This window comes from Thunnus maccoyii, chromosome 24 (assembly GCF_910596095.1).
Source record: "Thunnus maccoyii chromosome 24, fThuMac1.1, whole genome shotgun sequence".
Lineage (NCBI taxonomy): Eukaryota > Metazoa > Chordata > Actinopteri > Scombriformes > Scombridae > Thunnus > Thunnus maccoyii.
In genome coordinates this window covers 1,844,942-1,870,041 of record NC_056556.1, presented here as the reverse complement: position 1 = coordinate 1,870,041, position 25,100 = coordinate 1,844,942, and the positions used below count along the sequence as shown (strand labels likewise).

General features: G+C 39.5%; 1 protein-coding gene across 3 annotated transcripts in view; it reads left to right on the top strand.

The window, feature by feature from the left end:
* agap1 (ArfGAP with GTPase domain, ankyrin repeat and PH domain 1) overlaps positions 1–25,100 on the top strand; it is a 183,051-nt gene that overhangs the window by 91,947 nt on the left and 66,004 nt on the right. For all 3 annotated transcript variants that reach the window (XM_042404430.1, XM_042404431.1, XM_042404429.1), the window contains 5 exons: positions 213–354; positions 2,014–2,148; positions 14,845–14,972; positions 16,533–16,688; positions 18,233–18,325. In XM_042404430.1, coding sequence (XP_042260364.1) covers positions 213–354; positions 2,014–2,148; positions 14,845–14,972; positions 16,533–16,688; positions 18,233–18,325 — 654 coding nt within the window. The remainder of the gene's footprint in view (positions 1–212; positions 355–2,013; positions 2,149–14,844; positions 14,973–16,532; positions 16,689–18,232; positions 18,326–25,100) is intronic.

Below are 25,100 nucleotides of genomic sequence, written 5' to 3'. Positions count from 1 at the left end.
TAATGTGATCGAGTCTAGACAGAAAACTCTCCCGATTTATGAATAATTGACTTGTTTTGTTTCTGCTCCTCCTCACCTCTCTGCGCCTCCTTCCCTCCGCTCCTCCTCCTCCTCTCTGCTTTTACTCTCACTAATATATCGCTTCCTGCTGCCGTAAACAATAATAAAGTATAAATAAAGTGTTTATTTTATCTTTCTCTCTCTGTGTGCAGTTTGCGTTGTGGGTCGACGCCGTGATCTTCGTCTTCAGTCTGGAGGATGAGATCAGCTTCCAGACGGTTTATCACTACTTCAGTCGACTCGCCAACTTCAGGAACACCACCGACCTGCCGCTGGTGCTGGTCGGCACGCAAGGTCCGACACACACACACACACACACACACACATATCAGATCACAGTCCTTTTTAGGGACATTACATAGTCGTACATTCATTTCCTGGAGACTTACCGTAACCGCTGACTCTAAAAGCTTCTCCTCAACTGGGGACATGACTCTTGTTTCCAGTTGGACCAGCCGTCCCCAGTTAACTAGTCTTAAGTCTGAAATTTGTCCCCAAAAGTAGCCTGTGACAGACCACAAGATCCCATAAATCACACAGACGCTGTTCAAACTGAGTGTTTGTGAGTCGTTGCTGCCATCTAGTGGTTTATAATCCTGACTACAGGTGTTTCTAAAACTCACCTGAAGATTTATTGTTATTATATGATTCAGGATCCACAATAAAACACAGCTGGAACAAATTAATCTGTTAGAAAAGTTAATAATTTATTAAAGAAAAATGTCAAATATTCTGTTTTGTTTCTGTAATTACAAACTGAATTTCTTACTGATTTTCAGACCATTAGAGAGAAAAATAAATAAAGATGTTTTTAAGATCATGAACTTTAAAAAACTGTAATTTTTCACTGTTTTCTGACATTTCATAAACAGTTATCAAGTAAACAACACATGTAGAAATAATAAACACTGAATAAGACAAATAAGTTAATAAGAATAGAATTAAAAACCTGCTGAGGAGCAGATGTGATGTTAAACACAACTAAGAACATATTGTTTTCTTTTTTATATAATATATTTTATAATTATTTTCCATTTCTTACTGTAGATAAGAAAAGCAACAATTCATCAAACATACAAACAAACAAAAACAAAAGTAGAAAAGCTCTTCAGTCATAAACAATAAACTAAAGTTATTTTTTTACAAAGTCTGTCCAATGACAAATAAAATATGTTATATATATGTTGCATATATTTATAAAGAATGCATCATTTTATTTATTAAACTTTATTTAAACAGGAAAAATCTTACGATTAAAAATCTCTTTTTCATGAGTGTTGAGACCAAAATTAACAACAACAACGAGTACAAACAAACAAACAACATAAAACACACGTTGCCATCAGTGATTTTCATTGTTCAGCTTTATAATAAGATGTTTATGAATGTTTATCAGGTCTGAATCTGTCTGTGGAGACAAAACCAGCATTTACACATTTTAACCAGCTGATGGCGCCAAATAACCACCTGAAGTTCCAACAACTTCTCTTGTTAATCAGAGAGCCTGAAGAATAATCTGATAAAACACCTTCTCTAAAACAAATAACCTGATATCATGATATCATATCATATTCTTGATTTTTATTGCTGTTTTTGTGCTGAATGAGGTTCAAGTTTACTTTCTTTTAATAATGAAACAAACTTCCACAACGTTCACTCAGACTGTGAAGTCAGACAGTTACAGCTGGAGGTTTATGTGTCAATCACATTTATTTGTCTTTTTAAAAAACAAAACAAAGAAACAAAAGCAGAAGATTTACTGAAGAAGCTGATCTGAGTTTCCTTTTTACTGGTGAACTTGTGTTTTTTGGAGAAATACAACGTGACAAAACAAAAATGTGACACAAAAGAAGAAGAAGAAGAGGATGATTAAAGTGAATACATAGAGGTTATAAACAGCTGTTTCTGTGTGTAAAACATCTCTGAGTTGTTTCTCTTCCTTCTGCCTCCCAGACGCCATCAGCTCGGCCAACCCTCGGGTGATCGACGACAGCCGGGCCAGAAAACTCTCCAATGACCTCAAACGCTGCACCTACTATGAAACCTGCGCCACCTACGGCCTGAACGTGGAGCGAGTCTTCCAGGACGGTAAGAACCCTCGCCAGAGTCCCCGTCTGTGGTCAGAAACAAGAGTCCGGTCCTCTGGGAAGGTGACATTCCTCGGCCGCAGCCATTCGGCCGCTCTTAATCACACATCAATTAGGAATTAAATGGACCCGCTCAGCTATTTAGCTCAAACCGAACAGCAATTAAGTTTTATCACAGCGATGGGAGGAAGGCAGGGAGCTGCAAAAAGAGACGATTCCCCAATGGGATTAATAAAAGAGTCAGACATTAAGAGGAGGAGGAGGAAGGTGAGGAAGAGGACGAGGAGGTCCCGACTGACCCGGACACGCCGCGTCCGTGTTGTCGGAGAGTCGTGATGAAATGAAGGAAGTGGATTCGTCACGATGTCTGACCTTGAGTTCAACGAGAAAACACTGATTTATACGTCCAGAGTAACAAATGAGTTTATTGATCAGGATGATAGACTGAGTAGAGCTGATTTATCGATTAGTTACCAACTACTAAATGAATCAGCAGCTGTTTTGATAATTGATTAATTGTTTTGAGTCACTTTTTAAAGATAAAATGTCCAAATTCTCTGATTCTATTTTCTTAAATGTGAATATTTTCTGCTTTCTTTAGTCTCTATTGACAGTAAACTGAAGATCTTTGAGTTTTAGGACGTCAGATTGGACATTTTTCACCATTTTCTGACAATTTATGAACCAAACAACTAATCGATTAATCAAGAAAACAGTTGATAGATAATAATCGTCAGTTTCAGTCCTAATAGAGAGAGTCGGAGAGTTTAGACCGTCTTTGCCGCTTCGCTCTGCACCTGTCTGACGTTTCCCATCTCGTCCAGAAACATTAAACTCCAAACGTCTACTAGAGCTGATCGACTCGAGGAGAATCTCTCATTTAAAATGTTCTCTCTGATATTCCAGTTGTGATTTAAATTGTGATTAAACTCCACGTCTGTGTAGCCACAGCAGGAAATACTCTGTTTGGTTTAGGCGAGGGGTTCAGGACGAGACACAGGAAGTACGCTGCAGGTTGTAATTCAGCGTCATCAACTCGCTCGCTGTTAATTCACCTGCTGTATGCACACATGACGGGACATCACACAGACGTAGTGCTCTGGATCTCGTAGGTAAAGTCTGTTTAATGTCCAGCCTGACTGATTCGGACATTTGCGTTCTTTGTCGGGTGACGTCTGGATAACTTCAGGGTTGTGGTGCATGTGTGAAAAGGGTTTATTAGTTCTTTACATATTCTTGAGTTTAAATTCACCTTCATATACTGTTTGTGCAAAAGCAGGATGGGTTTTCATCCATTGCACTGCAGTGAAAAAGCAAGACAGTCAGCCAGCTGTAGTTGAAGATGAGCTGTGAATTTCCTTTTTGTCTGCAAAACAGCTACTTTTCTGGGAAGTTTGTCTTCCATCCATCCTTCTTTCTGCACATATATCTAAAAGTGATTCTGCCTTAATATACCAGTCCCTCCTGTCACATGTATAATAAACCAGATTCACCTGTTTTCATGCAGCGTTAAAATATATATTAGTACCAAACATGATCCCCAATCTATCAAGAGTCATATACGGTAATGCACTTCCTGTTGTTGAAGGTCTTGCAGAGTTTAAACCAGTTAGAGAAACATCTTCCATCACTGATACAGTTCAAATCTGTAAGACAGAAGCTTCTAAAATAAATCAGCTGCCTGTAAACACACGTTTACAGTAAATAAACAATTAATTTTACCCAAAAAACGAGAAAATAAACACTGATTGTTACCAGAAATGAAACCGATGAGATTTGTGACATTTTAAAGCTTTCCTTCATGACAACAAGAAGGTCAAAGGTCAAAACAGGAACTTTATCTTTACCTGAAGGCAACATGAGAGCAGGAGAAGAAGACCATGACAGAAAGCTGCAGCAGAGAGGTGTTTTTATTCCGTGGTGGAACCGAAGTATCTTTGCAAACAGTAAAAGCCGGCGGCTCATTTTTTACCGTCTGAGAGCAGATTAATAAGAGGAGAGTCAGCGGAGACGTTAATGAAGCGGCCGCTCGGCAGGCGCAGGGTTAACGGCTGTAATTAGAGAGAAATGGATGACACGGACACGGCGGTTAATTAGCAGAGCTGCGGCGAGTCTGTCGGCCTCTGGCTCCGTCTGCATCCACCTGAGTTTCACCCTCACTGCTGCTGCTGCTGCTGCTGCTGAAACCTCGACCTGATACTTTAACCGTTGATACAGAAGAACGAGGAGTCGAAGCTGTCGTCACGTTAGAAACCAGCTCTCTCTCTCTTTATCTCTCGTTAATTAAACATCACTAATCACCAGAAAGCAGAGCTCGTTTACAGTCTGAGTGGATTTGATCTCATGTTGCAGCAGAACGGCAACTGTTAATTGATTAGTCGAGTATTTGTCAAGAAAAAAAAGGCAAATATTTGAGTCTAATTTGTTAATAATTTGTACTAAATTACATAGATAGACACATAGATGGAGTATTTTTCTGTCTTTTAAAGACTGAAGAGTCTACTTCTTGAAATTGTGCAAATCACCAACTTTAACTAAATCAATGTAACAATTATTTCAGTTTTTTTCTCATAATTTGCACCAAAATGTCCTAAAAAATCACCTTTAAATACCTGCAAATGACTAAATAATCACATATTTGTTATTAGATCAGTTCACTGTTGGTTTGGATGATTATTATATTAAAGTATTTAAGCCAGAAAGAAGGTAAACAGTTTGTTTTAGTGTAAATATGTCAGTTGTTGTTGCTCAGTTTGTCCTGAAGGGGGCAGCGCAGGAACACAGACAACAAACACTCAGCACAGGAAGTGATTATTTCCACCGCCGTCAATCAGTCTGTCAAATATCTCTGAATCCTGAGACGTAGTGATGAATTATTTTTATTTATTTTATTATTATTATATGAGGAGAACGACGGCAGCCAGGAAACCACAGAAGAAGAACAGCTGATGTAAAAATGCTGGAAACATGAATGAAAGCTGCGTGTGTGTGTGTGTGTGTGTGTGTGTGTGTGTGTGTGTGTGTGTGTGTGTGTGTGTGTGTGTGTGTGTGTGTGTGTGTGTGAGGCCCAGGAGGAAGCTCTCCACACTAAACGCTGCCTTATTATCCTCTTAATTATTCCTCCGTGTGTGTGTGTGTGTGTGTGTGTGTGTGTGTGTGTGTGTGTGTGTGTGTGTGTGCGTTATTGTCTCTGACACTGTCTCCTTGTGTTTTTCTCGTCATTATACCAAATTAATCAGTTTTTTAATCATCCAGCAGAACGATGAGTTTAATGTTTTCTGTCGACGCCCGAAACACGACAGCAGCCTGCAGCTCTGTGTGTGTGTGTGTGTGTGTGTGTGTGTGTGTGTGTGTCTCAGTATGATTTTTTAGCGTAGGTGTGTGTCTGGTTGTGTTGGTCTCTCAGTGCGATTTTGTTGGCAGGTGTGTACATACAAATGTGTGTGTGTGTGTGTGACATATTGTGTAAGTACATACAACATGTGTGTTATAGTGTGTATTTGTGTGTGTTTGAGACTGTGTGTATCAACAGTATTTGTGTGTTTGTAACATGTAGTGTTGTGTATCTGTGTGTGTGACATTTTTGTGTGTGTCATCATGTATTTACATGTGTGTGTGTGTGTAATATTGTATATATATTATATACACGTGTATGTGGCAGTGTGTGTATCTCAGTGTGTGTGTGTGTGTGTGTGTGTGTGCGTGACAATGTATTTCTACAGTATAAGTGTGTGTGGAAGCAGTTTCTGTCTGTGTGTGTATCTCAGTGTGTGTGTGTGTGTGTGTGTATATTGATAAGTGGTGTGTGTGTGTGTTACTGTAACTGAAAGTGTGTGTCAGTGAATAACAGTTTGTGTGTTTTGTGTTTGTCTTTGTTATTTTTTGGGTACATGGTGTGAGTGTCTGCCTCCACACACACACACATACACACACACACACACACACACACACACACACACACACTCTCTCTCTCTCTCTCTCTGTCTTTAATTATTTCTTAGCGTGACCTTAATTTGCGGCGAGGACTTCAGTAATGACGCCGCTCGGCTCTCGGCCCTCAGCCACTTAAAACACTCGCCGTCCTCTAATTGGTCAGAAGCATCGCATCATCACACACACACACACACACACACACACACACACAGCTGCAGTCAGCTGATCTGCAGAGTCACTGTGTGTTCGTACAGAATCTGTTTGTGTTTTAGTAAATTATTGATCTGAGCTGTGGGCGTCACAGTACAGCTGATATCATTTATATAATAATAATAATAATATACATGTATTTATGTGTTTGCAGTACTTCAGTACACGTTTGAAGTACTTGTACTTTACTGAAAGGACCAGTGTGTAGAATTTACTGCATCTAGCAGGACAGAAATATAATATAATATAATATATAGTATGTTTTAATTAGTTTATAATCACCTGGAAATAAGAATTATTGTGTTTTCGTTGCCTTAGAATGAACCTTTATATCCACGGAGGCCGCCATGTTTCTACAGTAGCCCAGAAGGGACAAACACTGGATCTAGAGAGGACTTCTTCTACATGCTTGTAGGGAGAGGAGGAGGATTCAGCTGGCTGTAATCTACATATTATTATTATTATTATTATTATTATTATTATTATTATTATTATTATTGCTCCATTTTCAGCCACTCGTACTTCTCCTCCTCCACATTTCAGAGGCAAATATTTCACTTTTTACTCCTCTATGTCTCATCTGACAGCTGGAGTTATTGTTCAAATTAAGATTTTACACACAAAATATATGAACAGTTTATAAAATATGAATCTTTGTTAAAGATTAAACTAGACAACAATATAAATAAACCATCAAAATACACATTACATGAATAATACGACATTATAATACATGTGTAGATACAATAACTCCTTGAAGTACTTCTACTGAAGTAGTGAATGCAGTTCTTTGCGTTCTTCTTCTCTGTCAGTATTTCTTTCTTCTTCTTCTCTGTCAGATTCTCGTGCTTGTCGACGGTGAATCTATGAATGAAGCGAGAGTTCATGAACGTGTGTATCGATCCCACATGCGTGTTTCCGTGACCTTTGCTCTGTTTCCTGGATTGATGGCGGCGGGTCGGGTCAGGTTGGGGGGGGGGGGGGGGGGGGGGGGGGGGGGGGCGGGGCTTTAATTACAGCGCTCATATTCAGCTTCATAATCAGCTGGATCGTCACGGCGACAAGCAGAGGCTCCCGGTGAAGAAACGCTGATTCGCACTAATTTGACATGATTGGTTTGTGTGTGTGTGTGTGTGTGTGTGTGTGTGTGTGTGTGTGTGTGTGTGTGTGTGTGTGTGGCGAGCGTCGTAAATGTAATAAAGGTTTTGATGAGTTATAGCGGCTGCACAAAGAGAGAGAGAGAGAGAGAGAGAGAGAGAGGATGAGTTGCATGAGTGACCACAACATTTAGCGTTAAAAATAATTGGCCTACTCGTCGTCGTCGTCGTGACAGTTTTTTTGTGTGTCAGGGGGAAGAAGAGGAAGAGGAGGAGGAGGAGGAGGAGGAGGAGTCGTGTCCTTCCTCGCGGCGTTTACATGCAGCGTGTCGTTGATGTAAAGAGACTGATGTTTCTGTTCTCATCTGAGATCAAGTGTTTGTGTAGCCAAGAAAAACAAGTGCATGATGGGAGTTAATCACTTTAGTTTAAACATGAAAACTTTATTTAAAACCATTAGTGAAACAACACGATACATGTTTTAACTTGGGCTGTAATCCATATACGATACATCTATTTTATCATTTTAATCATCATAAAATAAAACATATAATAAACACATAATAAAGTCCATCACAAAGGTTCAAATACATGTTTTATCTGACCAACAGTCTAAAATACAAATATATTCAGTTTTCTTGTTAATAAAATGTTCAGAATGAATTAGTTTTACTTCTCTTACTGAGTATATTAGACCTGAAAACATCCTCGATGGTTCTGCAGGTTTGACCGTCACAGTTGTTTAAAGCAACTATTTAAACATCAGTTTTTGTCTAAAATCCAAATATTATCCATTAACTGTCAGATGAGTCCAAGAAAACCAGAAATTATCACATTATTGAAACTGGATCCAGTGAATTTTTGGCATTTTTGCTTAAAAACAGTAGTTGAAACATCTGCTTAAATATTTAAATTGTTGCTCATTAATCTTCTGTTGATTAAATGATCAATTAATTGATTGATGGTTTAATTTCTAGTGTAATTTATTTACTGTTATACCTCTCTGATAATTAACTGTTATCAGTGTGATACATTTAATGATATTCTGTTATTGTATCAGTATGAAAACAGTCAGTAATAAAGTGAATCCAGCTGCTGATCCTGATAATAATGATTCAATAACAATCATTGATATTAAACTCTGATCAATGGAGGTTGTGTAAATCATATAGAAAATACTGTATCTCTTCTGTTTCAGTACAAGTCAGTGATGGTTTAGAAAACCATGAAAAGTAAAATATTCTGACTTTTTGTTTGTTTTTCTGTAAACTTTAGTTATTCTTTATATTTAGGATGACATGTTAACACCAGGTGGAAACACATTTAGTTCTTTCTTAGATTAAAAAGAGGAAAATGATGAGAGAAAGGTGTTGAAACGTCCGGTCGGTGGTCGTAGATCCGACTGATCATTTACAGCTTCTGTGACCAAAGAGACATTTAAAGAGTTCAGGAGGTCGACTATGTTTATATCTTTATCTGCTCCAGTCATTCTCTTTGTTTTAGGCTGTGACTCAGTGTGTGTGTGTGTGTGTGTGTGTGTGTGTGTGTGTGTGTGTGTGTGTGTGTGTGTGTGTGTGTGTGTGTGTGTGTGTGTGTTTAACATGTAATTTGCTGTAATGGGAAGTGAAGCCTCGTCCAGTCGGGAGGAGTGACCTCTGTGTGAGGGATGGGGGGGGGGGAGGAGTGGGGGGGGGGTGACAGCACTGTGGTCCCTCGTCCATCAGCGCGCTAATTTAATTAGCCTAATTACAGCGACATGAACCCCCCAACACACACACACTAACACACACACACACACACACACACTACTCTCTCTTCTTCTTCTCTCTAATCTGTGTCAGAGTGCAGAAGCAGGGCGCTTCGTTAGTGCACGCTAACGAGCTGAGATGACCACACTCTCGCACTATCACTCATAAATGTTCACAAATACACTAAAAAACACTCACAGTATGTAAATATTCACACACACACACACACACACATACAAACATAAAAACACACAAATATAAACGCTCTCACACACTTATAGAAATGTTCTCACACTAATTAACAGAAGGTTTGTGAACATAAATAAATACAAACATTTACAGTAAACTAAACCTGCAGGCAGGTGAAACAGTTCAGGTGGTTTCAGGAAGCTTGTATGAGGGTTTAAAATACTGTGCATTGATAAGATTACATTATATACATTAAATTTGTGTTTAAATACATTTTACACTTCAGCTCACTTTTGTTGCAGCTTTATGAAAAGTCACAGTTTAACAGTTTGGAGGTTTACATGATGCTAGTAACAAGTCTAAAACTCATAATTACAGTAACTCTGATATGACGTGAACGCAGCGTTAGACTCAAACAGACAAAATAATGTAATATGATACATTTTAAAAAACATTTGAAAATTAAATAAATACTAATTTTAAACTCAGATTCAGGTTTGATGTGAATTTGCTGTCAAAATATTGGATCTTCATCAGTAAAAACGCTAATAAATGAAACTAAAGTTTAGATTATTTTGTCAAACTACTTTAACCGCTGATAATAAACTTTAACGCTCAAACAAAGACAAGAGGTGCAAAATATTAACAGGTTGTAATATGCAGATATTTAACACATTTTACTTTATTCTAGCGCCTCCTTCTGGTTTATATGTGTTAGTTTTTGTGTTTGACAACATTTCTGTCTTTATTAAATTACTCATAAATTTCACATCTGCACCTTTACCCTTAAAAATTCCCTCTAAAAGATAAAATATTAATATATGTTGTTTATGGCTGCATCATTCAATCAAACAATGGAAACATTATAATTCTTGTTTTGTGCATCATTTTTCATTTTTCCTAAAATATGTTCATTCATTCTCGGTATATTTAGAAACTTTTGGATCTACTAGAATTTCAGATAAAGTGATTTATTCCAGACGGTTATTATTTAATTTATTTCCATTATTGATTAATTCAGTTGGTGATTCATAACTAAACTAAACTAAAAGTTTTGCTCTTTTTATCGATCGACTGAAAGACGAACGCTGATCTGTTTCAGCAGCCGTCTGTAGCTCCAGTGTTTGACTTTAAGGTGTGAAGAGTGAAACACTGCAGAGTCAGCTTCACAACCTCCCCCCCCTCACCTCGCCACCCGCCACCACCTCGCCACCCACCCACCTTTATGTCTGGCCCGCTGGTGCAGCCCCGCCATAAATCTGATCAAAGGGGAGACGTTTCCATTAGAAGAAATGGCAGCTTCTCAGAGCAGAACTGAGATTGATGGATAAAGTTAAATTGCATTAACCGTGCAGTTTAAATATTTAGCACAGCCTTATCATAACTGTTCTTAACACTTAACGTAAAATACAGCCTGCCAGGTGCAGGACGGACGCGCTGACATGTATGTGAGAGGCTCCGTCCAATCAGAAGGCGGCTTCGGTTTACTTTGATCTTTATTCTTTGAGAGTTTCCCAGCTGGTCCGGGATTCAAACCAACAACCTTCAAACCACTGCGTAACCACTATATACCCAGATAATGTTTATTAGGTTAATCAATTAGACCTTAAATGATTAGTACATTACCGTAAATACTCAAATAGTGTGCAGGGACTTTCAGACGCAGAGAGAACCAGTTAATACAGACTCAGAAATAACAGAAACACTGTTTTCATTCACCAGTTAATTCCATTTCTTTCACTTTTCTGTTTCTACCAACTGATATCAAGCTGCTGTGAATACAAGTAAAGGAAGTGTTGGTTTTCATCAACGGCCACTTAACACTGATCAGGAAAAAACGGAAATGTAGAGGGAAAAATGAATTAATAGGTGGATAAAACACAAGTATTTCTGTTAAAATAAGTATAACATGACTGTTGTACTGATGGAATTAGTGCTGTGTGTTCATTTTTTAAAAAAAAGCAAAAATATTCCTCCTTCCAGCTTCAAAAATGTGAGAATTTGCTGCTTTTTTTTGTCTAATATGATAATAAACTGAACATCTATTTGTTTTGAAGTTTCGGTCGGTCTAAATGAGGAATTTTAAGATGTCACATTGGGCTTCAAGAAAAAAAACTTTTTTTCTGATATTTTAAAGACCAAACAATTAAGATAATCAAGAACATAATGAACGTATTTATTCCTTATTACAAAAAACGTTAATTGCAGTGCAGAAGTCATGACTTTAAACGCTTTATTGAAGATAAACTGAAGGATTCAGATTCAGACTTTACTCTCCATTAAATTTACATAAAATGGAAATAAGACATCATACACAACAAAACACAATAATTATACATTAAAGGTAGAATAAAGTCTTAAAGTGGCACAATAACACTTTACAATAAACAGATAAATGTACATTAATCTCTTTAAAATAAGCGACAAAAGGCCCAAAATAAAGATGATTTTAGAAGTTAATGTTGAATCTGATCACTTTAAGAAACTCAAACAGCTCAAAGTTGAGAAGTTACGCAGATGTAAAGTATTTATTGAACCATTTTATCAAAGACATGCAGATATTTTACAACAGGTGAAACAAAATGTAGTTTTATTTTAAGACTTTGACCTGCGAAACTACATTTTTAAAATTTTGCTGCAGTGGAACAATAAAGTGGATCCCATCAGAGTGATCTTGAAGAGATGGTTTTATTATAAAGAGAGCTGTAAGCTCTTCTGTTATAATATTGATAAGGTTTGACTGCTGATGTGTAGTTTGTTCTCTAGTGTAAATATATGAATAATCTCATTATTTCCAAATTTTAAGAAGAACTCGTCGAGCACAACTACATCTGAAAAACTTTTATATAAACTCCATAATCAATTTCCTGCAACGTGTTTCCTGGTTGAGCTTTAATCAATGATCTGACTTCGCTGTCAGCTGTTTGATCAGATCTGTTTTTGTTCAGAGTTTCTCTCCTCAGAGCTTCTTCCTCTTCTTCCTCTTCTTCCTCTTCTTCCTCTTCTTCCTCTTCTTCCTCTTCTTCTTCTTCTTCTTCTCCTCTCTCTCCGCCTGCCCTTGGCTCGGCCCCCGTGTCACCTGGAGGTAAATGTTTACGACTGGCTCCTCATTAACGAAGCCGGGGGGCTTTAACGAGCCCAATTAAAACAATGGCTTCATCTGTGAGCGCATGAAACAGGCCTGTGTTTATTGGAACAGAGATAATGGAGTCACTAAAGTCTTAACTCTCTCCACTCCGGCAGTCGACTGGTCAAACACGTCGTCGCTTTCACCTGCTCGCACATAAATCTGTTGTTCATGAAGGCTGGTGACACTTTGACCTTTGACCTTTAGTGGAAGCTGACAACTTTACTTTTTCTGCATCTCGTTTCTCACTAATTCAGTTGAATTTTTAACCTCACATGAATTAAAAGGTTTGAAAACGACAAACGGACAGCTGACGCTAGTTTGGATTTGGCTCCTGTTCCTCTAAAATATCTCTCGTCTCTCTACTCGGACTGGATCTTTACTGGCTCGCTCTCATCAGCAGAGATCAATAGAAAACTGATCTGTAGCAGCTGGATGTCTATACTCTGCCAAAGACTGATTGATCAGCTTCATATGATGTCAGATACATTTACATCTTCAGGTTTTTAGTTGCAGATGTTGAAAGATAAACGTAAGATTCAAAAGAAAGAAGGATTTAAATTTGATAAAATGTTCAGTTTTTGGTCTTTAACAATTTTCCGTCTATTGGTTTGTTTGTGAGAGAAAAAAACAAACTTATAATTACGTTTTTTGACATCAAACCACCTGAAATAACCTGCTGGAAACCAAATGCGTGTCTTAAAACAGCCTCATATAAACCTCACACGTCTCTCTGAGCAGCCGACGTCCTCAGATATTTATCCTGATATATAATAAACGTGAACATTGATCGATCGTGTCGTTCATCTACAGACTGTAAAGCTCTCTGAGAATAAAAACGTGTGATTTTATTTTATTTTATTTTTTTTTTTGGGCGAAAAACAAATAAAATCTGAGACTAGAAACCGTCCAACAGTTGGTGGAAGTCCATCAGTCCTAATAACGCTGAGCTCGGCCGCCCCGCCAGCCTCCTCATTCTGTGATTCATCCGTCCTGCTGGAGAGCCGAGGACGCCCTCCGACACACACACACACACACACACACACACACACACACACTCATCTATCAGCTGCAGTGATTATTCTCCCATTATTAGACTGAAGGGGAGGATGGAGACGGTCGGAGCAGGAGCAAAAAGGTCCAATCAATGAGACCCCCCCATCTCTCACACACACAAACACACACACACACACACACACACACACACACACACACACACACACATATACACACAGCCAATCAGAGGAAAGCGAGTCGGGATCTTTGCTAATTGTCTCTGCAGTGATTTGAGGTATTGATCAGCTGGATTGTGTTGAGACCTGAACTTCATAGAAACATCAGCAGGAATTATGGGTAAAAGACTCCAACAGAGTCATCGGATGATATTTGGAAAACAAAAACCGAATCAAAGGTGTGAAATCAGAGTTAAAGTGAAGTTTCAAACAGGATCCAATCATGTGATGTATTTCTCCTCTGATTGATCGTTGTAATCAATGAACTGGAAGATTTTTTTCTTCTCAGATTAAACTTTCAGTCTTTTGAACGCTGTAAAAAAACAACAAATGCAGATGATTTTACAGCATTTTTACATTATAGTTGCTCTCAGAAGTTAATATAATAATACTGCTGATTGAAATAAGTGTGGAGTGAAGTTTGGCTCCTTTTATTTTGAAGTCATCACAGTTATTTTTTAGATGTCATGAACACTGTACTTGCACATGTTAGCCATTAACCTGTGCGAGTGTTTCCATATATTTATATCAAGTTTGTTTACAGGTTAGGATTTTGGAAAGAATAATCTGATTTACAGAGGTGGAAATCAGCTCATTGTTTATCTGTCCGGCTGCAACTTTTACTGTTCTGGTTCACTCTGTGTCTCATAGCGTCGTTTTCAGAGTAAAAGCTGTAAAAAGCAGCTGTACACTACCTGCTAACAGACACAGTTAGCTGTAGACTAGCTGGTGAACATAGTGGAGCGTTTAGCAGCTACAGAGCCAGATATTTCCCTCAGGAGTTGGTGGAGAACAAAAACAGAGCTAAAAGAGAGTGAATATTGGACAGAAACACGACTCCACATGAATGATAATGTTGCTCCATAACTGCTGGATGGGGAATCATTTGCTAACATGTTAGCCAAAACTACTTTATAAGCTGATAATATGTCAAAAAATTGGACTAAACACATAATTTAAAGCATCTTTGACCAGATTGAAGCTATAAAGGATCAAGACTAGAACCCTGAGGAACCCCACAAGACATTATTGACGTTATACATGTTGCTGGATGTGGAAATAAGCAACTGTTTGCTAACAAGTTCAACACATTTAAAAGGCTGATGATGTGTCAGAGTTTTGTATTAATTGTGTGTTTGTGTGTCATGTGACGTGTTTCAGTGGCTCAGAAGATCGTCGCCACCAGGAAGAAGCAGCAGTTGTCCATCGGGCCGTGCAAGTCGCTCCCCAACTCACCCAGTCACTCGTCTGTCTGCGCGACGCAAGTGTCGGCCGTCCACATCAGCCAGGTCAGAGGTCACGCATGCACACACACACACACACACACACACACACACACACACACACACACACATAAATATAAAAGATATTATGAATGTTTTAGGACTTTGATTCATGTTCTTTGTTCCTCGATGACCCTTCAAATTGTTATATGGACATAATTACGCTGCAAAAAAGATAAATAGTAGTAAATACAGTGTAAATACAAAGTTTAAACAGTTTATATAATCTGACTTGATGATATTCTGTTAAAATTTTTAATTTTAGATCTTTTAGCCATTTTAATCTCACTTTTTATTGATTTTATTATCGCTTGTTGTATTTTATCATTTTATTATAATATTTTATTCATTGTTGGCCTATTTTATGAAGCACCTTGTAACTTGTTTTGAGAAGTTCTTTATAAATGAAGATATTATTATTATTATTATTATTATTATTATTATTATTATTATTATTATTATTGAGTCTTTATATCAGAGTGCTTTCAGTCATAACACTTGATCTTCATCATTGGTGTTTGTCCAGTTGTTTTTATTAAAAACATAGATGAGATGTTCTTTAAAGTGCTGAGAAATAACAGAGATCTGAACATCTGTGAATCAACAACAGCTGGATAAACTCCATCTGCTGATGAAGACCATGTGAGAAGATAGAAAGCTCCAGAACAGCTACTAAACGGACCTTGTGTTGAGATTGTTTTGTCAGCTGCTGTTTCTAAGATCAAGACTTTGAAAGTCGCATTTAACCAATTCAGACAAACTCTTAACTCAAGGTCCATTTAGTAGCTGTTTCTGGAGCTTTCAGCTGAATCTCATGACCTTCAGCAACTGTCCAAACTCCTTTATCTCTTTACTCTGGTGATGGAGATGTGACATTCAGATGAAAACTCCTGAAAAAGTTCATAAAATGGCCTCAAAGTTAAGATTTTGTCAAACTATTTTTGCCACAAGGAAGAATAAACGTTTAATAATCATCAATAATTATTTATTTTTTTATAATTTTGGGTGTAAAACTGTTAAAACAAACATCCAAACACAAGAGTCGTTTACTATAGTATAAGAAAAAATCCCTAATTGATGAAATTGAAGAAACACATCCGTTGAGAAGAAGCCTGAATGCATAAATACATGTTATTACTGTACGTTCAACACACACACACACACACTCACACACACACACACACACTCACTCACACACACACACTTCCTCTCCTCGTGTTACCGGAGCTTCAGGCCGTTAAGCTCTTCGATCCTCATCCTTCAATCCTCCATCGATTTCTCATTAAAAAGTCATCGCTCAGCGTGTCTGAGCAGCGCCGCCGCGTCTCCCCCCCTGAGAGCCGTGTTTATCTTCCCGCCGCCTCCACCAAACAGCCCTCTGTGCATCTTTAACTCTCACTGATTACTGTCGAGTGTTCTCCGCCTCCTCGCCCTGCGCCAGGAGACACCCGTTACACTGATGAGACATCCCACACCTCAGAAACCACCAGGAAACTTTTCACACTTTCACATATCCGTGTTTCACTCCTGTTTTTTATTTTCATGTTCAACCTTTTTCCTTTCTAGACGAGTAACGGCGGCGGCAGTCTGAGCGACTACTCGTCCTCGGTGCCGTCCACGCCCAGCACCAGCCAGAAGGAGCTCCGCATCGACGTACCGCAGACCACCAACACGCCCACGCCGGTCCGCAAGCAGTCCAAACGCCGCTCCAACCTCTTCACCGTGAGTTTAATCGATCACAGGAAACATGTCACACAGAATGATGTTTTTCCCAAAATCCTGTTATTCATTAAAGGATAAACACCTGCTCTTATTTTGAAAGGACAATATCATCAAAACTGACAGAAGCTGTAGACAAAACTACAAAACATAAAACCTGTAAACTGTTAATAAACTTTTTTACTCATTTCACATCATCTTGATCAGCAGTTTGCTCAGTTATTGTTCATTCTTGACCTCCAGATCAGTCACTAAATGACACCAGATTTCTACCTGTTAAAGTCTCTGGAAACGTGACTTTAAATCATAAAAATGCATATATGATATCAAAGTTGAGTGTCTCATTAAGCATCCACAAACATCTGAATAAACATTCATAACTATTAGAAAACTCACAAACAGCTCATTTGGCTGCTCAAAGCATTTCTCAGGACTGTGTGGGCGTGTCCAGATCACGTTTGATTGACAGCTCACTTTCAGCTCAAGTACCGTTTTATTTTCTATTCATTCACTAAAACGTTTTACTGATATGGAATAAAATACCAAATCTATCAAATGGACTCTACTTGGTTAGAAAGCTTGACTAATCCACTAACTAGCAAAACAGGTTAGACCACCCAAATCTGTGTTTTTATTTAACTATACCTCCCAGAGTATGATGCTAATCGTTTTAGCATCTTCCATTCACTTACATGAAACGGTTAGCATTAGCTTAAACATTTTGCTATTAACTATCAAATCTATCAAATGGACTCTACTTGGTTGAAAGTTTGAATAATCCACTAACTAACAAAACAGGTTAGACCACCTGAAACTGTGTTTTTATTGAACTATAACTCCTGGAATATGGCGCTAATCGTTTTAGCATCTTTCATTCACTTACATGAAACGGTTAGCATTAGCATTGCTATGCTACACTTTTGAGCGACTTATCCACTCAGTGATAAATACAGATTTGGATGGTGTACCCAAGTCTGCTAGTTAGCTTAACACAGTAACTTTCAAACCATATCAGACTAATGTGAATTCTCATTCTAGCTAAAAGCAAAGAAAAGTGCACTGCATTGTTTTCTCATGAGGGAGATGAGAGTAAGTGTTGTGAAGTCAGCTCAGCCAGATAGCCACGTCAATCATCTTTCTCTTAAATATGATTGGGCAGGTATTTATTACGTAATAAATTCCCTAGTTTAGCCCCGCCCAACTGCAACCCAGTAACAAGGGAAGGGAGAGAAACTTTCTAAAGAATTACATAAACTATGTCAAAGGCTGTTCTCATAGTTTTTAGGTGTTCTCTATATGCACATCAGATCCCAAATTACATAATTAATAGCCAATCATGGATTTGCCTTTCCAGGTGATTTTGGCTTCATCTTACAGCCTCGGATGTTGCCGCTTGGTAATAACTCATCCATAGCAGCAGCTGGTGGTTGTTTTTATGTAAACATCAGTTTCAGCCTCATGTGTTGTGGAGTCAAACTGTTTATCAGGTTTAATAATAACAGTTTTTTTTATTTTTTTTTTAACCTCGTCTCTTCTTGTCTTCTCAGTCGAGGAAGGCCAGCGAGCCGGACAAGGACAAGAAAGGCCTGGAGGCTCGAGCCGACAGCATCGGCAGCGGGCGAGCGATCCCCATCAAACAGGTGAGACGTCCTCTCTCTCTCTCTCTCTCTCTCTCTCTCTCTCTCTCTCTCTCTCTCTCTCTCTCTCTCTCTCTCTGTGTTTGATGCGTCGGCCTTGATTAACAGTGAAATCACACACTTGACATCAATTAGAGCGAGGGGCTCTCCCAGGTCCTCCAACCAGATCATTAGGAGGAGAAGGAGAAGGAAGGGATTTCACCGCCACTCCCTCCGCCGCTCGCTCCTGTTTGACCGCCTCCTCCCCTCCCTCTGTTCGTCCACTTCCTGCCTCTCTCTCTTCCTTTTCAAAGTCTTTTCCCTCTTTTTTTTTTTTCTTCCCCCGAGCCCTTTGATTGGAGCGTTGGCAGCGGCGTTTTAAAGGAATAAGAGAAGAAGACGGCGAGGAGAGCAACCTGAATCTGCTCTTAATTTGTCACAAACAAGCTTGGCTCGTGTCAGAGCGGCAGTGGCGGCGGCGGCGGCGGCGGCGGCTGATCCGGCGAGGGGGACGCGGCGGCAGAAAGGGTGGCGTTGTGTGTTGAGTCCTCCGACAAGCAAATCAGGCAATTAGCGAGCGCTAATCGCGGCCCCTCGTGTCAACGCCGCGGCCTCGTTTGTAATCTCCTAATGAACAAATCGCATCTCTGATTAGGGGCCACCTCGCCAGGAGAGAGAGCGGGCGAGAGACATCCAGACAGACAGAGAAGAAGAAGAGAGAGAGAGAGAGAGAGAGAGGCCTGTATCGCTGCGGTTTGTGCGGCCGCTAATTGCAGCTGAACGCCGTTTTCTTCGTGTGAAAATCCCTCGCCAGCTCCCAACGGCTTCAAACGCACCATTCTCCTTCTTCTTCTTCTTCTTCTTCTTCTTCTTCTTCTGTGGTGTTGAGGCAGCGGTGGAGCTCAGAAGGCGTTAATTCGGTTCGAGTGCAGGTCGGAGCGCCAGAAACGCTCCTCGTTAGGTCGTTAATCATCTAAAAGAATCTGATTTCAGGGAGAAACAATAACTGCAGTTGAATCTTGTATCTGCCGTCGTCTGACCTGGAAACAGGAAGTCGTTAATAACAGCAGCAGCATCGCAACATGTTAACATTTACTGTCAATATTAAATGTTTGTACAGTTTCTCTCTGCAGGTTTTCAAACTGATCCACTGACAAAAAACTGCTTTTTATAAACAGATTACAACTAAATATCTGTTGATTATTTTCAACATTAATTGATTAGTCGATCGGTCGAGAAAATGTTTCAACCATCCAAAAATATTCAGTTTATTTTTGGTGAAGAATAAAGAAACTAGAAAATATTAATTTATAGTATATTTTATATTCATTTGAGAGGCTGTAACTAGTGAATTTTGGCTTTTTTTGAATTATAAAAACATTAATAAATTATATATGTATATGTAAATAATATAAATAACATAAATAAATAGTCTTAATCAGAGACCAGACTGAAGAAGCAGGTTTAGTGGGTTAAAGATCAACACCTGAGCTGTTCATCAACTGTACAGCTGTGATTTCAGTGAAGCAGATACATATTAAATCAATACCGTATCAATATATAAATATCAGATCAGACTCAGCAGATACTTAAGATTAAAGAACTCGGACGTCCCTGAATGCAACACCTGATCAATGACGATCAGCAGAACCATGTTTGTTATCATCTATTTAAAACCAGTCAACTAATCTGATTCATGCTAATAAAGCCAGACACATACTTAGCCTGGCATGGCACAGAATGGCACAGACACACACAAACACACACACACACACACACACACACACACACACGCCCCTCCAGACCAGACTGAAGCAGCGCTGTGAGGCAGAGCAACGAGCTTCCTGTTGTATTTTTTTTTGGAAGTGGACGCTAATTGATTTGATGGTTCCCTGTGGTCGCTCTCTCGCCTCGTCTCCTTTCCTGCTCCTCAGTGAGGACGACCTGCTCCCTAATTAGACTCTGCGTGTGTGTGTGTGTGTGTGTGTGTGTGTGTTTTATAAGGGCTGCATGTATGGTGCAGAGATTGCACTTCACATTCAAGGTTCAACTACCTTTTCCCCATTAACGCTCCATTTGCACTCCATTTCACTTTCTCTCTGTGTGTGTGTGTGTGTGTGTGTGTGTGTGTGCGCGTGCGTGTGTGTGTGTGTGTGTGTGTGTGTGTGTGTGTCATCCCATTAGCAGCGTGTTCACACTTGTTTTTAATGAGACGGAGGTCTGACTCTGTCACCTTTTTACCTCCGAACAGCAACTCAACCAGACATTTACTACATGTAATAACACACCACACAAACTACAGACTTAAAGGACTAAAAGGTTCCGTTTATCTGAAGCTAATATGAAGCTTCAGCGTCCAAATGAGTCAAATCAAGTAGATATCTTTCAACGTTACAGTCTTTTTAGTGCCAGAGTCCCTCTTTTTGTTACTATACTTCCACCTGCAGCTCAACAGGGAAACACTGTCCTGCTGAAAAGACTGTAAATGTGTCAGATATCCACTTGATATGACTAACTCAGACTGCTGAAGCTGAATAGAAGCTTCATATACACTTATAGATGATGTGGAAACACTGTGAACTGTCTTTTAAGGGAGCTGTTGACCTCTGACCTCACATCAATCAGCTGTGACAACAATAAACTGTAATATAATATAATATAGAGTTGTATTATTATACAGGAAACAGTTGCACCAGGCTGAAGCTTTAATTTATCCTTTACTAAAATAAAACCGAACAGTACATTTACTCAAGAGAAGAAGAAACCGATCAATCAGTCTGATTATCAGATGATGTTTTGGAGTTTTCAATCATCTGTCAATCAAACAGTGTCGGTGGAAACGTTACCTGTTTTTGTTGATTTGAGCTTCTGGAGGCGTAACTCTGTTTTCTTTGGCTGTTACTGCTTCTGCTGAATAAAACTGTGTGTGTGTGTGTGTGTGTGTGTGTGTGTGTGTGTGTGTGTGTGTGTGTGTGTGTTTAAGCCACTTGTTCGCTCGCCTGCCGCCGCCGCTCCTGATCTCATTAGAGAGACTCTCAGCGCGACTCTCGACCACTTGAGGTGACGGCGGTTCAGTTTCGCCTTTTGTTTAAGGAGGAACGCCTTCGTTAAGAGAGTCCAGCGCTCATTAAAACCTCTCTCACACACACACACACACACACACACACACACACACACACGCACGCAGCGGTGGGCTCAGTTGGTCGTAATGAGAACGGGGCGGACCTCCACTCTGAGGTAATTAGTCAAGACAAATCCACACATATGAATTATATTTATATTTACACACAGAAACACATTTAAAACTGCAAATCAACGTTTACATTCACACTCATATAATAACAGGAGCAGTGTGTGTGTGTGTGTGTGTGTGTGTGTGTATTAATGTGTGTGTGTGGGCGGGACGAGGTCAGATGTGTCGCGTACCCTCTCCTCCTCCTCCTCCTCCTCGTCTTCATCATCGTCTCCCTCCAGCTGCTGTTTCTGTTTTCAACAAAATAATCACGACCTGACGACGAGCTGCTGCTAAAATTAAATTTAAAACTTAAAAAAAACATAAAAAACAGAAGTCAACACGACTAAATATCCTTCAGTTTGAGAGTTTCTGTCAGTTTTTATTCACAAGTAAAAGAAACTGTCTGAGGTGTAAAAGTTGATGCAGATATAAAGAAAATGTGAATAAATGATGACGTATATGAGTCATGAAACTAACAGAAACGTCATATTTCCATCATGGTAATGACATCATCTGGTTGTGTCTTCTTCTTCTGTGATGGTTTAATGGCACCGACTGTTTATCTTTCTGTTAATTCAAACATTTATCTGCTTCTCTAACAGTTGAGTCTGAAGCTGCAGGTTTATTTCAGGGCGTCTGTGAAGCTCTTCAGCTTCAAATCAAGTCCTTAAAAGTTTTTAAATTGAACAAAAATGCCTCAAAACATTTCTAAAAAGGTTGTTTTCTAGTCTGAGCTCAGCATCATTTCACATCATTCAACCACTGTTTTCACGATTAAAGTCCACGTTTCATTCATTGTAATTGAAACCACTGAACCATTTAAATGTGTATTTATTAAAGTGGAAGAATGACCTCCACAGATAAACCGCAGCGGTGTAATGTGGTGAAATATCCCTTTAAAGAAGGAACATTTTCATTCTAATTACGTCTCTGAGGGGAGCAGCGTTTATCAGTGCGAACCTGCAACACGGATCTCCAACAGGAAACACATGTGGAGTCAAAGCTGCAGCCTCCTGCTACGACGCTCCGCTGCCACATGAAACCACAGAGGAAACGCTGGCTGTACAGTTCGCTTTTTTTCTTTTTCTTCTTCTTCTGTTTTTCTTGAAGTGAGCGGATGCGTCCAGCTTTGTTTACAGAGGCTGTTGACGGCGCAGGGCTCCTCCGACATCTGCTCCGCGCCGCTAATTAGCCGATAATTACCGGAGAGAGAGGGAGAGGCTCGCTCGCGTCTCTGTCAAGCAGCTGACCGACGAGCTTTGAAAACCAACAATCTAACAAATTAATTTCCTCCGACGCAGCAGCCCAGCCGCTGGGACCGCACACACACCGGAGAGAGGGTTTTGTTTTTTTTCCTTTCTTCCAAACCTTTATTTACTCAGTGAAGGTTGACTGAGCACGGCGGTGCGACTGGGAGCTGCCCAGTACAAACAGCCTTTTACTGGTGGCCACCGAGCAGCTCCACTGGAGCAATTTAGGATCCGAGCAACACGCTCAAGGCCGATTCAGTGACGAGTAATCTGCACTTTCACCACTCTGCTGCCTCATCAGGGAGTCTGAACTGCCGACCTCGGAGTCACAGTCCTGCTTAAAAGTTTCAGTCCTTTACATGTTTAAACCCACAAACTACAATTCACCTCCATCAGCACCTCGTTTTATAACAATAACCTGACAAAAGTAACTTAAAGTGGATCCATTGTTGTCGGTTCTGCTCAGGATCATTTCAGAAGTTTGTGTTTGATTGGTTGTACAGACGTGACATCACAACAAGGACGATACAACAAACTATGTCAGAGTTTGGGATACAACACAGATAAATGTTACAAGGACAAAAATGTAAAATATGAAAGAAGATGACAGAAAATAAAAGATCAAAACCAAAAAAACTACACAGTAGTCTGATGCTCCTGGAACACCACGTCTTACTTCACTCTTAACAGACCGTAAGAGTGTTTAGGTTGATCCAGCTGGTTTTTAATGACGTCTGTTTGTGAAATAAAGTGATAAAACTGCAAATAAAGAAACTGCACAAAGCACAAAATATAAAGTTTTCACAGATTTCCCAAAGTTTGAGCTCCTCAAAGCCAATGAAACACCAAGACTTCATCTTATTCTGCATCTTTTTCAGCAGCATGTTTTAGAGGTTGACGTTCACACGTAGTAAACTTCAGTCAAAGTTTGGAGCTGTGATATATTTATATAACTGTTTTCTCAGTCTGTCAACATCAAATCAAAAATAAAAGAAATATGTTGATATTTCTGTAAACAACCTGTACAAACATCTCATCTACAGCTGCAACAGTTAGTCGATTAATCGATTAGTAGCCAACTTTTAAATTAACCACCAACTATTTTTATAACCGATTAATCATTTTGAGTCATTAATTAAGAAATAAAAAGTCCAAATTCTCTTATTGCAGCTTCTTAAATGTGAATATTTTCTGGTTTCTTTAGTCTCTATGACAGTAAACTGAATATCTTTGAGTTGTGGACAAAACAAAACATGTGAGGACGTCAGACTGGACTTTAGGAAACACTGATCAAACCTACTAAACTCTCACTAACTCTTGTTATTGTGTAATTGGTTAATTGGGTCAATGAGCACAAAACCAGATTAATTCTAATCTCCAAAATAAAAATCTGAGATGTTGTCAGTGATTCAGATATCTGGACTTTCTAACTAGAAATGTCACTTTAAACAGTGACTTCCTGCCGATGTTCAGGTAGGCTTCGTTAATCCGTCCATTAAACTCAGAGTATTTAACAGACCGTCTGACTGTAGAGGAACATTTCCTCTCCGTCTCTCTTCATGAGTCAGACTGTGATTCTTGCAGAAGAGTCTCAAGGCTTCTTCTTCTTCTTCTTCTTCTTCCTGTGAGGAGCTGATTAGTGTCGTGGTTGTAATTGGCTCTCGCGGGGTTGCAGACGAGCGTGGGGCTGGGTGGTTTTGACAAGTCTACTCGTCCCCCCTCGGCGCCGGGCGCTTTGTAAGGAGTTAAATTGGATGGTTAATTCGGGTGTTATTTACCCTGTAATTCATTAGTTTCGCCCCGCCATTGGCAGCGGGCAGGCTGTAATTTCACGCTTCGCAATAAAAGATGTCTCATAATCTGCTTCATTTAGCAGCCAAAGAATTTAATGAAATTAACTGTGGCCCTAATTAAGACGGTGAATATTAAAGACCTGCTATCAAGGCTTTAACGAGGGTGACACGATCCGCCTTCTGCCGGATTGGAAAAATATCATTTCCCTGGGAAAGGTTGTCACCGCTCGGAGCCATTTTGGCCATGATGACATTTTTGTCATGCACACTAACCCCTGGAAATTAGATTTTTCGGGGGGGGTGGAGGAGGATGTGTTGGAGGGATGTCGCTCCCTTTTTAGTTTGAGAAATAATTAAAACAAGGAACACAGGCGTCAATCAAAGAGCATTTTTAGATTGTGCTCATTACGCCTCAGCGCGGCGGTCTCCACGGAGCGCTCACTCATGGTTTTTGTTTGGCACGGGGGTGTTGCTCCGAGCTCGCTAGAAGTGTCCCTGCGGTCGCTTTGTTGTTTCACGCT